We start from the raw sequence: 20,475 nt of genomic DNA, 5'->3' as shown, positions 1-20,475 counted from the left end.
ATAACACCCACACTCCCTAAATATATAAATCTGGGTTGAAAAGTTCAGCCTGATTAATTCCTGAATACTTTGACCAAGATTTGTTGAAGCTGATCCAAGTTTTAAAATTCTTGACTATCAACACATGGAAATATCTTCTCAGGGGATTAGAAAGAGACCTTAAAACAAAAGCACATTCTGGAACAGGGCAGGAATATTTTGCTTTTTCAGGTCAGGCCAGGCCAGCTGTATCTCATCTCTAACCTGAATATTTATGAGCTGTAGGAAAGCTGGCAATTTTATACCTTCTTACAGATTATTGCCAGTTCCCTGTCTTGGTGGCGAAAAATTTTTACCTTTTTAAGGCTTCTGAAAGGGACTTTCCTACTGATTTGCCAATAGGGTGTTGTAGATCAATTTGGAAGGTATGAGACATTTATTTTTTCCAATCTGAGTAAGCATATATTTTTATATCTCTGAACTAGTGATTGGGTGGTAGTATCACTAATGGGAATTAGTTTATCTTTGTAGAGGTATGGATCAGCAGTGGGAAATCAAAAATCAGATCTCCTTGGGTCAGTAAAGAATCCTATGACCATACAATACATATTGCAGTTCTACTGCAATCTCATTCTGTCAGTGAAAATCTTGCCCAACTTCAAACAGGCCAATTTTATGCAAGGAAGATGCACATCAGATGAAGTCTGTTGGTAACTGTATAACAGACATTCACTGGATGGCTCCTCTGTCCTCATTCAGGCAGGTTGAAACTGGCATGAACTCCAGCTGTTTTAATTAATTTAAAAGAAATACAGGTGGTCACAACTAATCTGTACCAGGCAGGTATTTCCATGTGTTGTAGCAGTGCATAACTCAAGCAAGCAAGGCCTCTGCTCTGTCCATCCCATTTTTTATTAGCCTCTACTATCATCATTCTGTATTTAAATGGCTAATTTTTCTATCTGATTTATTGCTTGAGTCAGCATTAGCTGGATATTTGTGACCTCCAAGTTAGCACCTTTGCTTGAGTGTGTGTCTCTTGATGACCACAGAAGTGTGGTCACTGCAAAGCCAACAGTGGCTTAGCTCCCTCTGACCCAAAAGTAGGCTCCTGTCACCCTTTTAGATCCCAGCTGGCCCTGAGGAAAGGCTCACCCAATGAATTAAAGAGAATTTCTTACATCAGAGTATCGGATCATTCTGTGCTTTACAGGAGTGCATTTCTATTACCATGCTGGGTAAAGAAGGGTTTGCCAAGTGAAACAATACAAAACAGATACAGAGGTCCAGAAAACATGCTCTCCCATCAAAAGAAACCCTTTTGTGTAGCTGTTAGGCTGGATCCTTCAGATCTCAGAGCTGTGTATCCAAGCTGCTCTGTCAAGATTTCTGTAACAAGACACAAATCCAACATACCTTGCAGTCAGCACCAATAGGTTTTTTGCATTCCTCACAGGTGTTGAAATAAAGATTTTCATAACATTTCACACAGTAGGGGCTGTCCTCCTTCAGGATGTACTTCTTACCAAACAGAGACTCTTTGCAGTAGTGGCAATCAAAGCGTTCAGTCATGTTGGTGCCTGGAGTCCAGCTACCCTGCCACAAAGACAGGAACAGGCACGTGTCAGACTGAGCTACACTAGACCCAATCCCTCAGGAAAGGTTTATCAATTCTTGTTTATCACATTTATGTACCTCAGTATTAATCCAGCTTTCAGTCAAATAAATGAACACAATAGGAAGAAACTGGGCTATAAATGTCGCAGTGCAGCCTATCTAAATTAGCCATCTGTTGATCCATCTTTGGCCAGATCTAGTGCTCTAGCACTAGGTGCATCAGCGTGATGAGAGGGAGGAGTGAACTCTGAGTCTGAAGAATTCTTGTGGGATTTGTAAATGGAATTTGACCTATAGATCTGCAACAAGAAGGTGTTTCTCTAGGGGATGGAGGGAGTCAAGTCCATTAAGAGGATGAGGCAGCTAATCTTCAGAAGCAACATCTCCTGGATAAGGCAAGAGAAAGGTTTACATTGCTAGTAGACTTCAGTCATGCACAGACTATCAGGCACCACAGTTATGTACTTCTGCACCTTCCTTCTCTACATTCTCAGTAGGCCAGTGTCTGGAAATCATTCTCCCACAGGCAGACACCAGCCCTCCATCTCTGCTCGTGCATGGGACTTTGGGGGTGGAAGGTGTAGGATATATCTGATTCTCCTCTGATGCAGCTGAAGAAGTTATCCAATAGCTGCAGTGTATTGGGACACAAATGGGAGTTGGCTCCCAGGTATCCTGGCTCAGACAAATGTCAAAAAATGATTATGGAAGGGAAAAAGTAAGTAGAAGAAACTGTATATGATGTTTCAGCTTGTCTGAATTAGGGACAATTGGTGTTTGCTCCTCAAGTTTTGTTACGTCTCTATCATTTTCTGGATGCACACACAAGCAAAGATGACTCAAATGCCTTTGATGAATATTTATTATTGCTGGTGACAATTTATTTTGGGTTTCATTAGAGTCATCATCTTCTTTCTTAACCTGAGCCTTGCAGCATGTGTTGCACCTGAAATCTGTTTGGAGGTTACAGCTGGGGCAGGGCATAGCTGCCTGCTTAGGAAAGGGAATTTCCCAAGCAGAAGTACATGCTACCTGGACTGCATGATCTTCACTGCCAGGCTGCATCTCCTCTTTAAGCCACATCTGATCTATAAATCCTTAAATGTTTTGAATACTAATAGCTTAAGTGGCTACCTCTGTCTTTCATGCATAAGTGACATTTACAGCAGCTGCAGTCCTTTTGCCAACTTCAGCTCTCAGTTTTAAACAAAATGTTACTTGCTTAGTGTTCTTGGCACATGTTGCTAATTTCTGGAGTTTGTCCTCTCCCTCTGGCAGTGGGAGCCACCCATAGGGCATTCTGAAATCCTGACTTCTCCTCCAGGATTTCAGTTTTTATTTTTACCTTTCATTCTGTCTAGCTGGGATGTGATTAAGGTTTTAGGGCTGTCTGAATAGACAAACTTTATTTTGATGACTAGAAAACTTTTTTTTTTTTTTTGTTCTAAATGGTAAATCCACTGCTGAATTTTGTAGTGACTAGCACAGACTGAGGAGTGAGTGCTTTTACATGTGTGAAGTAGGTAAGTGATGTCTCAACTGCTGGAAAGTCTTATGAATTCCAAGTAACTACTAAAGAAGAGACACAAACTAGCAAACCCCAAAATGTGCTTGGAGGAAGCACAAATCCTGGCAGCTGGTCATCTGTACTTCTGACAACCCAGGACTAGCAGTGCAACTGCTTTGGCCTTCAAAATGGTTTAGGAACTAATTAACTTTCTTATCACAGAGGGGAACTGGGAGCATGTAGGGTGCTCTTTGTCCTTAAGGAATTGAGAGGATCATAGGACTGATAAGAAGACAGAAAGTAAGAAGACATGCTGGAGAGAGAAGCACAATGACCACCCAAAGTTCCCCTGTAGCCCATTTCCAACAGCAGCAGCTAACAATGGAAGTATAAGGCAGGAGAACAGGGACAATACAAAGGGACGTTTCCTTAACAATTGCTTCCAGTAACTTAGTCTTCTCTTGAAGTAGACCTGCAGTCTTTACCAGAATATTTAAAAGATAGTCGTGGATTTTCCTCTCAGTTTTGAGCCTGTTCACACCCCTAACCTATATTTCCCAGGAAAGAACTAGTCAGGACTTAATTTCTTTCTGGACTACTCTCAGCAAAATGAACGGAGTCAGACCAATGTACACTGAGTTATATGAGTAGATGTATGACTAAGTCTGAGAGGAGTGATAGCTTTTGTTCATATAGTCTGTACTTAGGACAGAAATCTGTACTTTTTACTGACTATATTAGATATTTTTTTCCAAATGATAGGATTTTGTTGCCTATTTAATGTGCATTGTTGCTAAGTTAAAATGTGAGCAGAAACCACTTCTGAACTTGCACTTGTCACCCTTCTTCGGAATTACTTCTTTCTAGCCCTGATTTAAAAGTAGGTGTGTGATACTGGAGAGTGAAAAAATTCTCTGTAGTTTCTGCAGATGTGTAAAAGCAAAAACTATAGAGTGTGATTCCTTTATAGGTTTATACCATTTTGTCCAAAGCTGCTAAATGTAAAATATAGAAGTGCTTTGTGACTGGAAGAAGGACTGTTCCCTTAGAGGTGGACATTCCTGTCTCTTGGTCACAGAACTTCCCCTCTTGAGTGCTGTATTGTCTTCTGGGTGCATTTCACTGGAGCAGAGGTAAGCATCATGTAACAGATGTATTTAATAATTTATATAATAATGTAATAATTCAACAATTCAAAATAATTCAGGAATTATTTAATAGTTCCTGCCATTATTTCAGAAAATACCTGGGCACAGCCCTCCAATCCTGAAAGAGATCTAGTTTTGTAAAATGTGCTCTAAGATTGTCCCAGAGGATTGTCCCCCTCACTGTGAGCAGGGACAGGCAGTCCTCATTTCTGTATCTTAAACAGATTTAGGGATGAACTCTGCTCTATGAAGACAGAGGGACAGCTCTGGATGAGATTTGAGGAACAACTGTAGAGATTTGGGAAACTGAAAGACAAGATCTGCATTTTGGCTTTAGTTATGTGAATCTTTTATTGGATCTGGGACCAATTTTGGATCCAATATTTCTTAAAGTTAGGATTTCAGGTTCATGTGATTTCATTCAGTAAGCTGGAATTAAGGTTGAAGCATCCCAAAATTCCAGGTTGTTTACATCCAGGCCTTGGACTGAATCTCATGATCTACTATGTGGTGTTTTGAGCATATTGTACAGGGTTTTTTCTGCTCCAGAGAGAATTAAATGTGAGGTAATAATGGATCCTATCTACTAAATACTAGAAGAAATTTGAAACAAATCATTTCACTGTTGTCTTACAATCAAGAAATGTAAAATCGTACTGAGCAGTATTTTTGCTTGTCACTTTGTACACATGATCCTTTACATTGCCTGTCCATTAATTCCTGTTATATAAAATCCCCTCATGTTCTTAGTGCAGGCTTTATGCACTGTTTTGGACTTTATGGGAAAAAAAACCAAACCAGGAGACTTGCACAGCTGTGAATAAACACAAATTGCAATTCAACCTCCTTGCCATTGATCTATTTCTTTCTCTTGTGTTTGATACTTGTTGACCATAAAGTGTTGTGGGACAGAGACTCATCATTATTACAGCTCTTTGTGGTTAAAGGTTAATCTTTACATTTTATCACTGTAGTCATTCTATACTTATGCTTTTTCAGATTGCTCTCAACATAATCATGGAGGAATTGATTTTTTCTGCCATTCAGTCTCCCTCCTACAGCATCAGACATAACAAGTACTTCTCCGAAAGGAAAAGAGCTTTCTGTTGCCTGCCCAAAAGAGAAGCTACAGCTTATGCCAAATGTTAGTACTACCCACACTGTGTCTCACAGGAAGTACGAATTGGCAGGAAAATTAACAAAAAGTTAGTAGACTGACTCAAAATCTATGCTTCTTTCCTCTTCTTTCCCTGTTGGCTCAGTCTCATTTTACTGGCAGCAACTCCTGAAGTTGTCATATTACTGCATAAATATTAGGGCTCATCATGTCATTAAGAAATTACTCAGTGTTCCCCCATCCCATGACACTATTGACTACTGAAAAAGCAGACCTTGCCTGCTTCTTCAGCTATGTCTGCAAGCCTAATAAATGCTGTTGTGTCCATCTCCTATTTCAACTTTTCGCAGGGGGTGTTGAGCACTGAGAGGCGCAGATGCACATATACAAGAGAGAGAAAGAGGCCAAGGGAAACTATCTAAACCATGTAGGAGTTGTTTAGTTTATTCAGTGAAGCTCTGATCTCCTGTTGTAACAGCATCTGGAGACACAGGATTAAGCCCCTGTAGATGCCAAAGGGGGATTTGCTATTGACTCAAGTAGGTGAGTAGTGCTGAGGCTTTCTCTCCGTGTGCCCCTGGATCAGTATGTTGTGTTAGCCACCTGCATAGGAAACAAAAAGTCTTCCTTCAAGATGTACAGGCATTTCTCCCACCTGACTATTTTTCCAGAAGAACAGTACACATGGAGAATTTTCTATCTGTTTATTTCTCTTCCCCTGAGGAAGGAAGATTTGTGTCTGACAACTCCAGTGACATGAGCCATGCAGGTCTAGAGCATTTGGAAACAATTTATGTTAATGCTCCAAAGGCTAAAATGAAAAGATTTATTTACAACCATGAACTAACAGTTCAAACTATGCTGGTCTTTCTGGCAAGAGGTGATTTTTTTTTCCTGTAATTTAGCTGCTTTTACCACATTCATTATCTATCATCTTGTTGCAATAACAGGAAAGCACTCTTGGAAGACCTAAGCATCTTTCCAAACCAGACCATAAGGCCATGCATGGGGAAAAGAGGGAAACCTAATTTTATTTCTTTTTAAATCACTTTAGAAAAATAAGGAATGACCATTTCCTCTTCATCAAAAGCCAGGAAAATTGGTTTAATATTGAAAATAATAGTAATAACAAAAGATAATAAAAAATTTACCCCAAGTAAAATATCCCAGTCATGCCTTTAGATGCTAAGTTTTAAAAGGTATTTAAAGAAAAAATGTTTCATTTTTAATGAAGTTACCTTACAATATTCTTCAAAATTATATTTGGATTTTTCCAAGGACTCACCTTCCTTGGAAATGCCTGACTTCTTTTATGTATGGTATAACATTCTGATCACTTTTTTTAGAGTTTTTTTAAATCTCTTTAAAAGTGCAATTTTCTGACCAGACAGACTTCATTAACATATGCAGATAACCAAAGCATACCTGGTTCCTGTCTGGATTACACAGTCAGCCTGTCATGAACTGGAAAGTGGATAGTGTGCTGGGTAAGATTGTATTCCTTAGCAGAAAAGAAATAATAATAATAAAAAAAAAAATAGAAAATGTTTATTGTATGACAAGGTTTTTCATGCATCTGGCTAAAGTAATTGCAGTTACAGCAGTGGAAAAGGAACACTCCACTTGTAGTTTCTTGTGGTTTATTGTGATTGGCAGTCAATAAAGAACTGCTCCAGTCTAGAGTCACTCCATAGTGGTAGAGCAAGAACAAGTGGTAATATCCACAAATGACACAGAAGAACTGAGCAGCGACACTTTGAAATTGTACCCCACACAGTTTGCTCTATGGTTATCTCAGACTGATACTGAAATGACTGGAGAGTCTATGGTCTTACCCATAACCCTGCACACATTTCAGTTACAAAAGAAGAGTGTTGAAATAACGTGGAGCATGACTTAAATCTGCCACAGCAAGGAGGAGGAGCACAGTTCAAGTGGAAAGGCTTGCATTTATTTTCTATTTTAAAGCCTTTTGAAATTGCTGTCCTCCTTCTTTCTCTTGCAAAATAAGCAAATGCTTGTTCAGAGGAAAGGTCAAGTATTTGATCTTGCTTAAGCATAAAAATTTATATTTCTAATAAGAGCATTTAAGCAGATAACAGAAAACGATAGAGGAGAAAAATAGCATAAGATTAATAAACCTTTTTATTATTTCTGGCACTATCCTGCAAAAGTAGTGTATAAGCTAAATGTCTACAGACACTAAACTCCAACAAAGGTTTGTTTTTCCAGAAAAGGATTGCTTTCTCTTATTGACAGGAACACTGCTAATCTCAGAGAAATTAGACTTTAGGATAAAAATACCCAGAAATGCCATTTGCTACCATGCAGTCGTGTTTCCAAATTTTTCTGTATTTTTGAAATCCAATATACTACTACCCAGGGCAAAAAACCAGAATAATGTCCCAAATAGCCTGTGTTTCCCTCTTTGAAGAAAGGATAGAAGAAAAGTTGGGATGATTCTGTGAAAGAAGGATGATTTGTTATTTTTTCAGTCCTCTAGCTGCACGGCTCTGGTTCTGTTTACTGAGGTAAGACCACAAATCCCCCTTGTGCCTAAGATAATTGGCACGCCTGGTTTGGGGGATCAGTTAATGCACATCTTATAGCTGCTGTAAAAAACTGCTGTGGCAGTGAATGCCTCAGGACTGTGAGGTATCCAAACTTCCCTGCCCAGCTACCATGCCCGTGGCCTTCCAAAACGTGACAAAGGAGGTTACATAAACCTTGGGGCACCCATTGAGCTGGGCACATCTTAGCAAACCAGATCAATTGCACCTGCGTGAAACCAGTTAGGCCCAGTTTTGGGGGGATTTGTGGCTGAAGACTGGACACAGAGAGCAAAGAGAACATCTACCAAGGTTGAGCCAAAGTACCTGTGGTGCATGAGACGTACAGAAGAAAGTACAAAGACAGAGAGAGCCTGATGACATGGACATAGGCAATCTTTTTGTGGGCAAGATTATTTCCAACTGCAGAAGGAAGATGTTGATTCCACATGGAGAGCTGCATGACATAGTATGGAAAGGTGGAATTGATCAAAGGCAAGATCCTGGTCTCTGAAGACACTTTTGCTCCGAATCTCAAGGGTGTTTCAGAGCAATGACAAAATACATCTATGTAAATGATTGCAGGTATTTCATGGCTTTGTGCAATTTGCTGCTTTTACTATGCAAGATGAAGTGAAGAAACAGTGGTGGGTTTTGAGCCCTTATGTTTGCCGAGGGTCTAGCACTAACTCACATCATCAGAGTGATACCTTAGACCTTTCTCTGCAGTGGTTGATATATTTGAAACTTCAAATTCAGGAATTTTCTGTTAAAGGGAATGGTGAATATGCTTATGTCAGTGTTACGCTCACCTGTATTCTTCTTATGGCATATTATTATATGTACAGTAACCATTCAGCATCCTAGTTGATATAATCCAGTATAATATAGAAGGCTATGTGAAAAGGAACAAAATTAACTTTATCACCTGGCATGAGTATTTTGATTTTCACCCTTAGGAGAAGGCTCTACTGGTTTATAATCAAGTTCTGTCTATATATAGCTAATTAATATTGTTGGAATGTTAATGCTTCAGTGGCTATCAATGTATCCAAGATTTATTTTCATGAAACCTGTCATTACCCTGCCATTTCACACTCTCACTTGTGGTGAATCTGCATCATAAATAACTGTGCATATGTAAATTAAATATTAAAACTACACCATTAGAATTAATCAGTCTAAAAATGCAAATGATGAGATTCCCTCAGTCTCTGAAGCAGTATCCAAGTGAGGGAAGATGATTGCCTACAACACTACACCATTCGGAGTTTGTCCAGAGATGCTCAGGACAGATTTACCCATCAGAGAAACATGGATGAGACTTAGACCTGAATGTTCCTGGTCTGTGGGGACCCTGAAAGACAGTGAGCATGCTGGCCAGCAACAACAGGAATGCTTGTCAGTGTTAACATCAGGAATGCTGATGGTGTTAGCATTTATCTGACCTTCCCTTAACTCTAAGTATCTTGGCCCCTATGAGATGAGGCAAGGCAGGGATGTGAGGACATCAGCAAGTAACACATTGCTTGACTCTGAGGTTCAGAACTCAATGTCCTGGAGAACAGAGCCAGGGGTCTCTTGTGAATATAGGTCTTTGCAGCCCTCCTCATCCCTTTCTTTTGGAATGAAAGTTTGAATTTGCAGTGCAGTGCAGCAGAAACTGTCATTAACCCTTACAATTACAGGAGTTGTACTTTGTCACCAGTGTTTTGAGGTTGTTTTCTTTTTTTGGCTTCTGACATTCAAAGCCTGTTGGCATCCTGGCAGACTGTGTTGTGTGTGATCAAAGGAGTTGTCTGATCTCTTTTCTAATGCAAGGTGTGCCATCTGGGAGAGTCGATGCCCGTATGGACAGGAAAGATGCGATTTCAAGGAAAGCGCTAACCTTAGCCTTCTCTAAGGAGTGGGAAACAGATCATTATTTGTACCAGAGTTCTTCAGTTGGGAATCACCATTACATGCTCTATGTGGTAGGAACTTCACATGGACAAACAATATCTGACATAATATAGCCACTGCTGGGAGAGAACAGTGATTTCACAAAAACTAGTAGTATTTTCCTGTAAATCCAAACCACCTTGAAGTGACTATTTGGTGCTTGCATATGTAGCACTGCTGATTTCCATGGGAGCACATTTGGCAGAATGGTGAGAACCAAAAATAACTATATTTTATCCCAGCACTTTTGCCGTCTTGGGCTTTTTCAAAAGACGGCAAGACCTGGTCCACCCACTAGCCTCAGGTGTGCTAGTTAGATGGAGATGTCAGGTGGGAACCCCAGGTTACTTTTAGAAATTTGATTTCTCAACAGCATCATTTTATGTCTTTTCAGCTGCCCCACTCACCTCAACTACATGTTGGTTCACAAACCAGAGATCATTTTACCCTATAGTTAGGGTAAAAGACAGTTTTATTGGTGCTCTGGTCAGATTTTGATAGTAATGCTGTCTATGGTGTGTCAGGAACTGAGTTTTTAATACAGCAACTCATATCCTTTTTTAAAAAAAATTCTCTATATGTCACCAAGAATTGGTCAGGTTTTATTGAAAAAGCAGCCTTTAGAATCCATCCTTTCCCAGTTATGGTGCACAAAACAGACCAACATTTCTGTAAAATAAACACAAGTTTTGTTTTGGGTTTTTTGGGATTTTTTTTTTGTTTGTTTTGTTTTGGTTTTTTTTGTTTTTTTTTTTTCCTTCCATATCCAAATGCCCAAAGCAATCATGTTCAAAGTTTACATCTGGCTGATTAAAGGCACAGAAGATTTTGGCCAGAAAGATGGGAGTCCCATAAATTTATGAACTGGGAAACCCATAGATAACCTTAATTGTAGCATTCTTTCACATTTGGATGAATTTGTGTATCTAATGACATAGCCTTACGTTGGTCCCATTTAGAACAATTCCTGTTCAAGACAACATATAAATACACATAACCATCAACAAATGTTACAGCTACTGACCCTGAAAATCTCAATGTCAATTAGCAATCTTAGTTAATATACCTCTAGATTGGAGTCAGGGGAGTGGCAATCACGGGCTGACTGACTTGCTGGTATCTATATTTGTATAACATTTGCTGTCTTGTGTACTCAGCAAAGCTGGAGTATGCAGGTATTTGGTCAACTAAATAAAAGCCATATCCCTTGTGGGGAGTAAAAAGTTTGGAACAGCCATCAATGCAGACAAAAGTTAGTATTTCCTTTATTACATACACAGAGAAATCCAGGTTAGCATACAGTAAGGACTGGGTTATTGTGGCTTCACACACATGCACACAAAGAGAAGCACAAAAAGAAGGAATGCAGAGTTAATAATTGGGATTTGTACTCTAATTTATTCTCCACATAAAAAGAAGAAATACAATGCTGATGGCTCCCCGTTTTTCCCATACACAATCTATCCACGCCGTTTGCCTGCAAAGAGGAGAGGCTACCTTTGTTTCATGTGCATCTGCTCTTGCTATAGTACAAAAATGCTCCTTTGTTGAGCTCGGCAGCAGGAGTGCACGGAGGTGTAAGGAATCTAAGACCCCATCTTCTACTCTTTATCACCTCCCCGTTGGATTACACACGCAGCACAATACAGTCATTAAAAATAGTTACACATGAAAAGACCCGGTGCCTCATCAGCTCGCTGATGTGTCACTTTACTGACGGACATGCAGCAGTAATTGCTATAAGAAATTTTTCTTTTTGTCCTCTTCACACCCCGGCCCGTGCACTCAGGAGAAAGGGGGACCGGCAATCTCTCTCCTCGCATCCTTCCCCAACAACCCACAGGGATATTAAACAACCCTCTCCTCGTCTCTGCACCCTTTGTTTAAAGCGACACCTCCAAAGATATGTTCTGTGGGTAGTGGGGGGGAAGAGGAAAAAAGGGATATTTACTTACAGAGCAGTAGCGGGCAGTTAATGCCACCTCCTGGACCGGGGACAGGGGGTCACATCCATTAACAAATGTGCAAAGAGCACACTGGCCTGCTGGCAGCAGAGAGCTGTGCAGCCAGCTGGGGCTTTCCACTGCCTGCAAAGAGCGGCTCCGCCGATTGCAGCTCTGCAGTCAGCGTGTGTGGAAAGAGGCTGCTGCCTTCCCCAGCCTAGTGAAACCCCTCGCTATCATTTTACCATATAAGGAGACAAAAGCATCGGAGACTCTCATTCTTTGAGGCGCTCTGCAGCTGGCATTGGACACTTTCTCTATTCCAAGGGTGTCAATACTTGGCCCTCCTAAACATCTTGTCTTTCTTGGCCCCCTTCCTAAAATAAGGCTCCCTCTCCCCTCCTCCAGCCTTTGTTTCTCTAAACCCCTGATGCTTATTAATAACACGGCTTTGCTAAATCCGAGAGCTCGCTCTTTGCAAAAGGAGAGGTTTTACAGCAACTCAAACCCAAACATTTGTAAGGCTTTTCACCTGGCTGACAGAATAAAGTCCTTGGTTAAAATCGGTATGAGGCTTTATCTGCTTTGGTGATTTTGCCTGCTGAGTGTCTTGCCAAAGAAGAGTGAAACAACCTGTCTCTCTTCTCCTTTGTGGAGAGGTGCACATTTTTACAAAGACCAAGTGTGCAGGCATTTCTTTATGAGCATTCAGACCCCATTTACTTTCTCTCCACCCTTCTCTCTTGCCAAGCTTCCCCATAATCAGGAGGAAAATGAACAAAAAGCAGGGGAAATCAATGAAACCAAAACCAACAATCTTTTTGTAAGAGAAAGCCGAAGGAACAGATTGTCTCAGCACATGCTCAGTACCCAGTCGAGAGCCTTGTCAGTGTGCATATGGTAAGAAGAGGGGGAACTATTAATCCTACTATAATCAGGAACTACTTTTTCTGCTACAAAATCCAATTTCATTTATCAGCCGTTCTAGCAGAGACACATTCTGCTAATCAAAACAATGAGGGTCCTGGGAAACCTCCCAGAGGGAAGAATTTGGATCAGAAGCACATGGGAGAGCTGCTCTCTGCAGCTTGAGGGGTGGGCTGGGGAGGCATTTCAGGGTAATTCTTCAGTAATGACTGATGCTTGCCAAAGGGAGGTGCTTTAATATGAATGCTTTCAACCTTAAGGGAAACCAGAAGGATAAATATGTAAAGGCCCTGATCCCAAGAGAGTCTTGCTGTTGTTTTGCATCCAGAAGGTGCCAGATAGTCCAGTTTTGGGTACTGGGTTCTGGCACATGCCTTAGTGGTGGTGTAGATGTGCACATGGGTTAGATAACAGTTTCTTCTGCAAGACAAACTTATGCCAGAACCCTGCCCTGTACTTGCTGTCCTCTTATGCACCCAGATGTAGTCAGATTTGGAAAGAGGGTGAAATTGTTAGTTGGTCTCAGTGTTATTCCAAATCTAGAAAAGTAATGGTTTTTAAATGGTGAGGAAGGGCCATTCCTAGTTCTTCTACCAGAAGCCAACTCTCCTTTACAGATATGAGTTATTTTGATGACCAGCAATGATCTGTTTGTCAGTTGATCCAGCCTTTGCTGTTGAGTTTTCAAAACAGGCATCATGCCCTGGAGGGCTGACAGTGGGCATACAGGATTAAGAATGCCATGGCAATTAAATCTTATTTAAATCAAAGTTGCTGCACTCCCCAGCCACATGGGGAGTCTCTGACTGTTCCCTTGAATTTGCAGTGGCACTGTAAAATGAATTAAACTGGAGAGTGAAAAATTTTTATTGAACCCATGAGCTACCTTGAAGCTGCACCTATATCTTTGGAGAGCTACTGGTTGGGTTTCCAGTCCCATCAGTGACTTCCTGGATGCCCTTGGACAGGACATTTCATCTCTCTGTTCATTAACTTCACTGAGTGTAAATATAAAGCTCAGGACAGCCAAACTCATTTGTAAGTTGCTAGGAAACTTACAAAGGACTAGCTAGAGCATAAATATAATATGAGTAATAGTTTCTCTCTTTTAGGTTAAACTATTACACAGTGGCAACAATAATTTATTTCCATCTTAGTTACTGTTCTATTGCTCGGATTTAGTAGTGTACACAAAAAAGGAAAAAGGCCCTCAAGGTAATTAGAATTGGGCTATTTGATTCCAAACTTTCCGAAACAAACTAAATATTCTGAATGTGTTGATTTTTTTCAATTTCCATGATATTTTTATTTCCCCATCTTTCCATTGACAGCTACTGCAGCAAGTCTGACAGATTTTTTGATGATCCCTGTGGTCATAAAAGACAAGTGTTTTTCACAATTATAAGTTTAAATATATACTGGCTCCAACTGAAATTATTTAGTTTATCTGTTGCAGGTCTGGGTTGACTTAAGGAAGATAAGGTAATTTTTGCATATTTTAATATAACACCTCTGACTTCTTGAAGGCAGAAGAGCCTCTGGTGATTTAAAACCCATTGATTTGTGGGTTCACTGTGGGACTTGACACTTAGCAGCCACATCTAGACTGTGTAGGGCTGTGAAAGGGATGAGGAAAGTTACCAGGCAGTACATTCCTTCATCCCATGATGAGATGTATGCACTCCATCAAGCACTACTAGGGAAGGTACAGGGAATGTCAGACCTCTTGCCCCCACTTCAGGACCACTCACTCCACATTTTTTTCTGGCAAGTAAATATTCATCAGTGATTGGCAGCCCTCCCCAGTCTCTTTCCCACCAGAATCAAACCCAACAGGTGTGGGTAGGTGAAAGAGTCACAAATTTCATTAACTTTCAGAGAGATGGGGAGGAAAGGGCAGAAGCCTTTCACTAACAAATTTATTATGTACCCACTTCTTCTTTTTCAATAGATATATTTTACATTTTATTTTTACTTCATTGGTTCTCTGAAGAACCCAGCAGAGATCAGGCATCTTCAAGGCTTCAGAGGAGTCAAGGCAATGAAAACAGGGGGAGTGCTTCCAAGAGGGGGCCTAAACCAAGAGTGGAAATGCAAGTACCGTACAGCGATTTAGAAACTTATCCTATGGTTTATATTTTCCTCATGTGTATAGCATATATTGCTTGTTCTTCAGTGGTCTCTGTGTCTAACAGGTTAATTCTATGTGTAGAATGCTGTACCTCCATATGGGTAAAAAAGGTGGAAATAGTACCATTTTCATAGCAGGATTTCTCAATGATTTTACAAAGCCTTCATAAGTCTCACTTCAGCTACTGGGCTGATGCTAGAATAACTATAATTTCAGCACTTATCTCCTTTTCTGGCTGAAAAGAATGAACAAAGAAAAGTAGTGGAAAGAGACAGCTGGAAGTAGAATAGCTTTATTTCCCCCAGTTTGAGACATGAGAAATATAATATCTCTGAGAGCAGGGGAGGGGAAAATATACTCTTTTAGGTTTGAAAATGGCTAAGCTACTGGTTGATTCCTTACTCCACCAATTTATCCTGGAAACTGTTAAGTTGCTTTATCAGAATTCAACTAATCCCCTTTTTGATGCTTGAATCTGTGTAACACAAGCTTCAATTGAATATGAGAGGGTGCATTTAGGAGAACTGCTATTTTTGGCACTATGACTTAGGAAGGAGTGTAGACTAGTGCAGGGGTTGCATTTTAGTTCATTAAACCTAAAATAACAGCTAGACAATATTAAATCTTCCTGAAACTTCATTCTCATGAAATGCTCACAGATAGGTATCCCAAGATTATAAGGAATTTGCAAAGGATAAAAAGATATTTTCAGCATGTATTTTCTTTACCAATCCAGTTTCCAAGTCACAAGGCTGTTTGCAATATTCTGATCTTCCTTTCTTCCCCTAGGAGACTTGAACCTCAAGTAGAAAGATGCATCAAGTAAGAAGTATCAGAGTTTCACAGATTCTGATGAGGGAACTACAAACATCTTTGGACAATCCATTGAAACCACCCCATCCAAGGCAGATAGAAAAACTCTGTCTGCTTTGGGATGATACAAGACTTCTATTATTGATGTTTAGCCTAAATTAAGGTGGAAACTTTAGTGGCTTAGAAACTCCAATCTAATGTGTAAAAACAAACAAACAAAAAAACCACTTCCATGTTTATTTTCTTAATATGTTATAGTTTTCACACACAGTGTTAAACAGTTTTCTTCAGTAATTTAGAGAAAGGTGCCATGGTTCAGTAGCATCAAGAACTTCTGTTTTTCACAGGAAAGGTTATCTTTAGAAGGATAATGTGATGCTATGTGATAAGATAGATGACTGAGACTCAAATACAGGTGTGTCTCTGTGATAGCATGGTCTGGGATAGAGACAAAAGAATTTTAGACCATTATGGTCAGTCTGGAAAAAGATTTAATTTTTTTTTAAGTTAGTCAGGACTTTTGATCAAGTTAGCCCCAGTTTCAGTCAGAGAAATCTATCTCCTCAAAGAGATGTCCCAAAGTGAATGTGGCAGTGAGACACCTGTCAAAATGTGGTCTGTCACTGTCTATGTAATTGCTCCCATACCCTTCTCTCTGTGGACAATTGAGATGTAGGAGAGGGCTTGCAATGGATGACCCAAGCAGAAAGACAGCTGTGTCCCCTTTTTTTTTGCTGCTTTCCTCTCTCCCAGCTGAGTAGACAAACAGCTTTTATCACTGATGTGCAGAGGAACACAATTTGATCACAGAGGAGAAGTGTAGTGGTGCTTGAAGAAGCAGACAGAACACCAGAGGAAGCTTCAAGGACCAACCCAGGGCTTAAAGGAATCGTATCTGCTAAGGAAAATTCCTCTTGTTGACAGATGAGTTTCCAAAAGCTTGGAAAGCTGAGGCACCATGTTAAAGGACCGACAGGTCCTTCACCGGACAAGCAGCATTGTCAGAAAATCTATGCCGGGACCTCATGGATTAAAAAAAAAGCCCTACAGGCCATTGCAGGATAAAGGCAGCCCATCAAACTCCCCAAGCAGTAGCTGCCTGTACCATGCACCCTGCCTGTACCATGCACCCTGAACAGCCCTCACCAGGCTGTGAACTGAAGAAATAATGAAGATTTGCAACAAAGAGAGTGGAAGATAACAATTCTTATGGAATACAGTCGCCTCCCCTACTTTCCCTAGCATTCTTACTCATTCTTTCCCCTCACTAAGAATGGATGGTGCCTTTACTTTTAAGGAAACTAGACTGAAACATTTTGGTCTTTGTCTTTTTCACACTTACTTGGCTTCTACGTGTTCACTAAACCCCTCAGCTCCATAGTCTGTTCATCTGTAACCAAGGGGAGAGATATTGGTAGCATGTCTTCAGAAGTGCTTTGGGATAGAGAGATAACCTCAACAACAGGTGAGGGGTCTTCATATGACTCTAAATGATAATAGTGCAGGGTCCTGTGCAGAGTAGCTCTTGCTTCTTTCCTTTCCTCTGGATTCAACTTGACTGCCATGTGGGGCCTGATTATGACAGATGGGAAGAACCTTTTGGGTTTCCTATCCCTGCAGATGGAATCTGGGATGTTAAATTATTACAGAGGTTGCAGTAATTGCTGGTCTTCTGAGCTGGCAAATACTACCCCTTAATTTAGGATTTATTAATTTTCATATAATCATAATTTAGCTTTCCTTATTCTAGATGCATGAAACAACCACACTGTGATTGTTCCAAGAAACTAATGACTGTGTTTCTGAGAGCACCAGAGACTTGTTATTCTGTAAAAAATAACTCCGTTACATGTGGTGTTCTCACCAGCACACTTAAACGTTTTTAGGCAAAACCCCCTTTCCATAGTCTTTCTCCCTCCCATTGCCCCACTGCTCTTGGCTGCTTCTCCAAACCCATACTTCTGTGTGTGTAATTTGCTTCTGCTGCCCTTAGCACTTTTTCTGCCTGCGCTCCTGATAGCTGTTATAAACCTCTGGAAATAACCAACAGCAACATTTGAGACTACCATTTCACTTTATCAGACAGCCAGAGGCCTCAGGAACTTCTGAGCAAAGACAGGTTTGAAAAACTGAGCAGTTGGCAGACACCTTAAGAACTTACCTAACTAATTTCCAAGGCAGAAGTGACAATGTCCAAGTCATTCCTGGCAGATCTCTGTCTAATTTGCCCTTAAGGAGTAACATTAGGACTGCATAACATCTAAAGAGGAAGGGAAGGAAGGGAGGGAAGGAAGGGAGGGAAGGGAGGGAGGAAGGAAGTTGTGGAAGTTAGGAGGGAAGGAGGGAGGGAAGGAAGGAGGGAAGGAAGGAGGGAAGGAAGGAGGGAAGGAAGGAGGGAAGGAAGGAGGGAAGGAGGGAAGGAGGGAAGGAAGGAAGGAAGGAAGGAAGGAAGGAAGGAAGGAAGGAAGGAAGGAAGGAAGGAAGGAAGGAAGGAAGGAAGGAAGGAAGGAAGGAAGGAAGGAAGGAAGGAAGGAAGGAAGGAAGGAAGGAAGGAAGGAAGGAAGGAAGGAAGGAAGGAAGGAAGGAAGGAAGGAAGGAAGGAAGGAAGGAAGGAAGGAAGGAAGGAAGGAAGGAAGGAAGGAAGGAAGGAAGGAAGGAAGGAAGGAAGGAAGGAAGGAAGGAAGGAAGGAAGGAAGGAAGGAAGGAAGGAAGGAAGGAAGGAAGGAAGGAAGGAAGGAAGGAAGGAAGGAAGGAAGGAAGGAAGGAAGGAAGGAAGGAAGGAAGGAAGGAAGGAAGGAAGGAAGGAAGGAAGGAAGGAAGGAAGGAAGGAAGGAAGGAAGGAAGGAAGGAAGGAAGGAAGGAAGGAAGGAAGGAAGGAAGGAAGGAAGGAAGGAAGGAAGGAAGGAAGGAAGGAAGGAAGGAAGGAAGGAAGGAAGGAAGGAAGGAAGGAAGGAAGGAAGGAAGGAAGGAAGGAAGGAAGGAAGGAAGGAAGGAAGGAAGGAAGGAAGGAAGGAAGGAAGGAAGGAAGGAAGGAAGGAAGGAAGGAAGGAAGGAAGGAAGGAAGGAAGGAAGGAAGGAAGGAAGGAAGGAAGGAAGGAAGGAAGGAAGGAAGGAAGGAAGGAAGGAAGGAAGGAAGGAAGGAAGGAAGGAAGGAAGGAAGGAAGGAAGGAAGGAAGGAAGGAAGGAAGGAAGGAAGGAAGGAAGGAATGTTTAGACTGTAGTTTTCAGTCTAACATTCATGCCTGTAAAGGATGAATAGTGTCAGGCAGAACTTGTCATTTGTAGTTATTCAGATCACACCACAGCAATATGAGAATCACTGAAAGTAGGGTTCCTCCAATTTGTTATGCTGCTCTTGAGAAATGTCTTGAGAAGAAAGTGAGAAGAGAATGTAATGATATCTCTTCATAATACTCTGCCAGCCTCCAGCAACTTCTGGCTTGGGGATTTCTTAACCTGGAGGCAGTATTCATACTGAATATCACTTTCATGAACTTGCAGTTCCCTCCTGATTGCCTGAAAGGAAATTCACAATTTCCAGTAGGCTAAGATCAAAGTTGACAAGTAGGTAGCTCTACTCTGTGTTGCTGAAGAACCATCTTTCTTGTGTTAATTTTGGACATATTACCTACTAGTTTCATCTGAGGCCTCCTAGGTCTTACCTTTGGAGATATAATGAGAAACTTTTTTATTCATATGCTACAGGCTGTTCATGTCTTTGTCAATCTTCATCATATCTCCCCTCAGCCATCTCTTCTAGGCTAGGGAGTCCCAGTCTACCTGTTCAGTTGGTATGAAAGCTACTTCTTGTGTTTTATCATTCCTCCTCAAACTTTTTCAATATCACAATTTAGTTTTTCAGGTGATGTAGCCAAAACTTTAACATTCAGTTTGCATTTTGTCTGCTGTTTTGTTTTTTTTTTTTTTTTTTTAGCCTGTATAACCTCTAAATTTCACACCCAGCTAAACATCTCAGAACCATTACTTTGTAGGTAAAGTTACATTTCCCCGCAATATTCACTGTTTTATGCTCATCTACATTCAGTTTGAGATGTTGTTCTAGTGCTCACTCATCCTGTTGCCTAAGATCTTTTTCTCTCATCTGGTTTCTCAGTCTTAGAAGAATTTCCACTAATAATCTCCTGTTAATCTCTTAACTGTAAAACCTGTCTATCTTTCAATTGATTTTATGCAATACATGTAAATATCATCCCTCATATCCTATTACTGCTTAGGTGATTTTAAGATTTTGTGGTGAGGGCGCTTATTGAATGCATGGAAAAGAACAAATAGGCAGATGCTGTCAGCCAAAGATCTCCTATATCTCCATGCTGTTTATTATCTTACAGGAACCTGATGGATTTGTAGATCATGATTTCTCCTTATATATTGAATTTCTCCCAGTGTATCACATATACCCATATTCTCTACCCTGTGTAGTGATTTCTACTAAATTTGTTAGTCCTACCAGGCTCTGTTTCTCCTGTTTTCTCTTGGAAGCATTTAAAAAGGCTGATGCTGTATTGGATACATTCAGGTGCTCAGTTCTAAGTCTGTTTTAAATAAGAGGCTATGGACTATTATTGTTATTTCAGCTAATTCATCCTTCAGTCCCTTTAAATCTGTTGGATGAACACCATCTGGTTCTAAAATTTTCTTCCTATTCATTTTGTTTATTTGCTCCATACCTCTTCTACAGACACTTCAGCTTGAAATAGATCCTCTGACGATACCATAAGGAAGCATTCTGCTGCAGGAAGCTCTCCAAGTTCCTCACAATGAACACAGGAGAAAAAAAAAAAG

At 40.6% G+C, this 20,475-nt stretch overlaps 1 protein-coding gene across 4 annotated transcripts in view; it reads right to left on the bottom strand.

The window, feature by feature from the left end:
- FHL2 (four and a half LIM domains 2) overlaps positions 1 to 20,475 on the bottom strand; it is a 142,047-nt gene that overhangs the window by 13,127 nt on the left and 108,445 nt on the right. Inside the window, exons 1-2 of one of the 4 annotated variants that reach the window (XM_053969778.1) lie at positions 11,814 to 11,953; positions 1,396 to 1,575 (exon numbers count right to left, since the gene is read on the bottom strand). In XM_053969778.1, the coding sequence (XP_053825753.1) occupies positions 1,396 to 1,551 (156 nt within the window). In that variant the 5' untranslated portion in view covers positions 1,552 to 1,575; positions 11,814 to 11,953. Of the gene's footprint in view, positions 1 to 1,395; positions 1,576 to 11,813; positions 11,954 to 20,475 lie in introns of those variants that run through there. The other 3 variants (XM_053969777.1, XM_053969775.1, XM_053969776.1) reach the window with 3 other exon arrangements.

Source organism: Vidua macroura, chromosome 2, assembly GCF_024509145.1.
Source record: "Vidua macroura isolate BioBank_ID:100142 chromosome 2, ASM2450914v1, whole genome shotgun sequence".
Lineage (NCBI taxonomy): Eukaryota > Metazoa > Chordata > Aves > Passeriformes > Viduidae > Vidua > Vidua macroura.
This window is presented reverse-complemented; position numbering and strand designations above follow the sequence as displayed.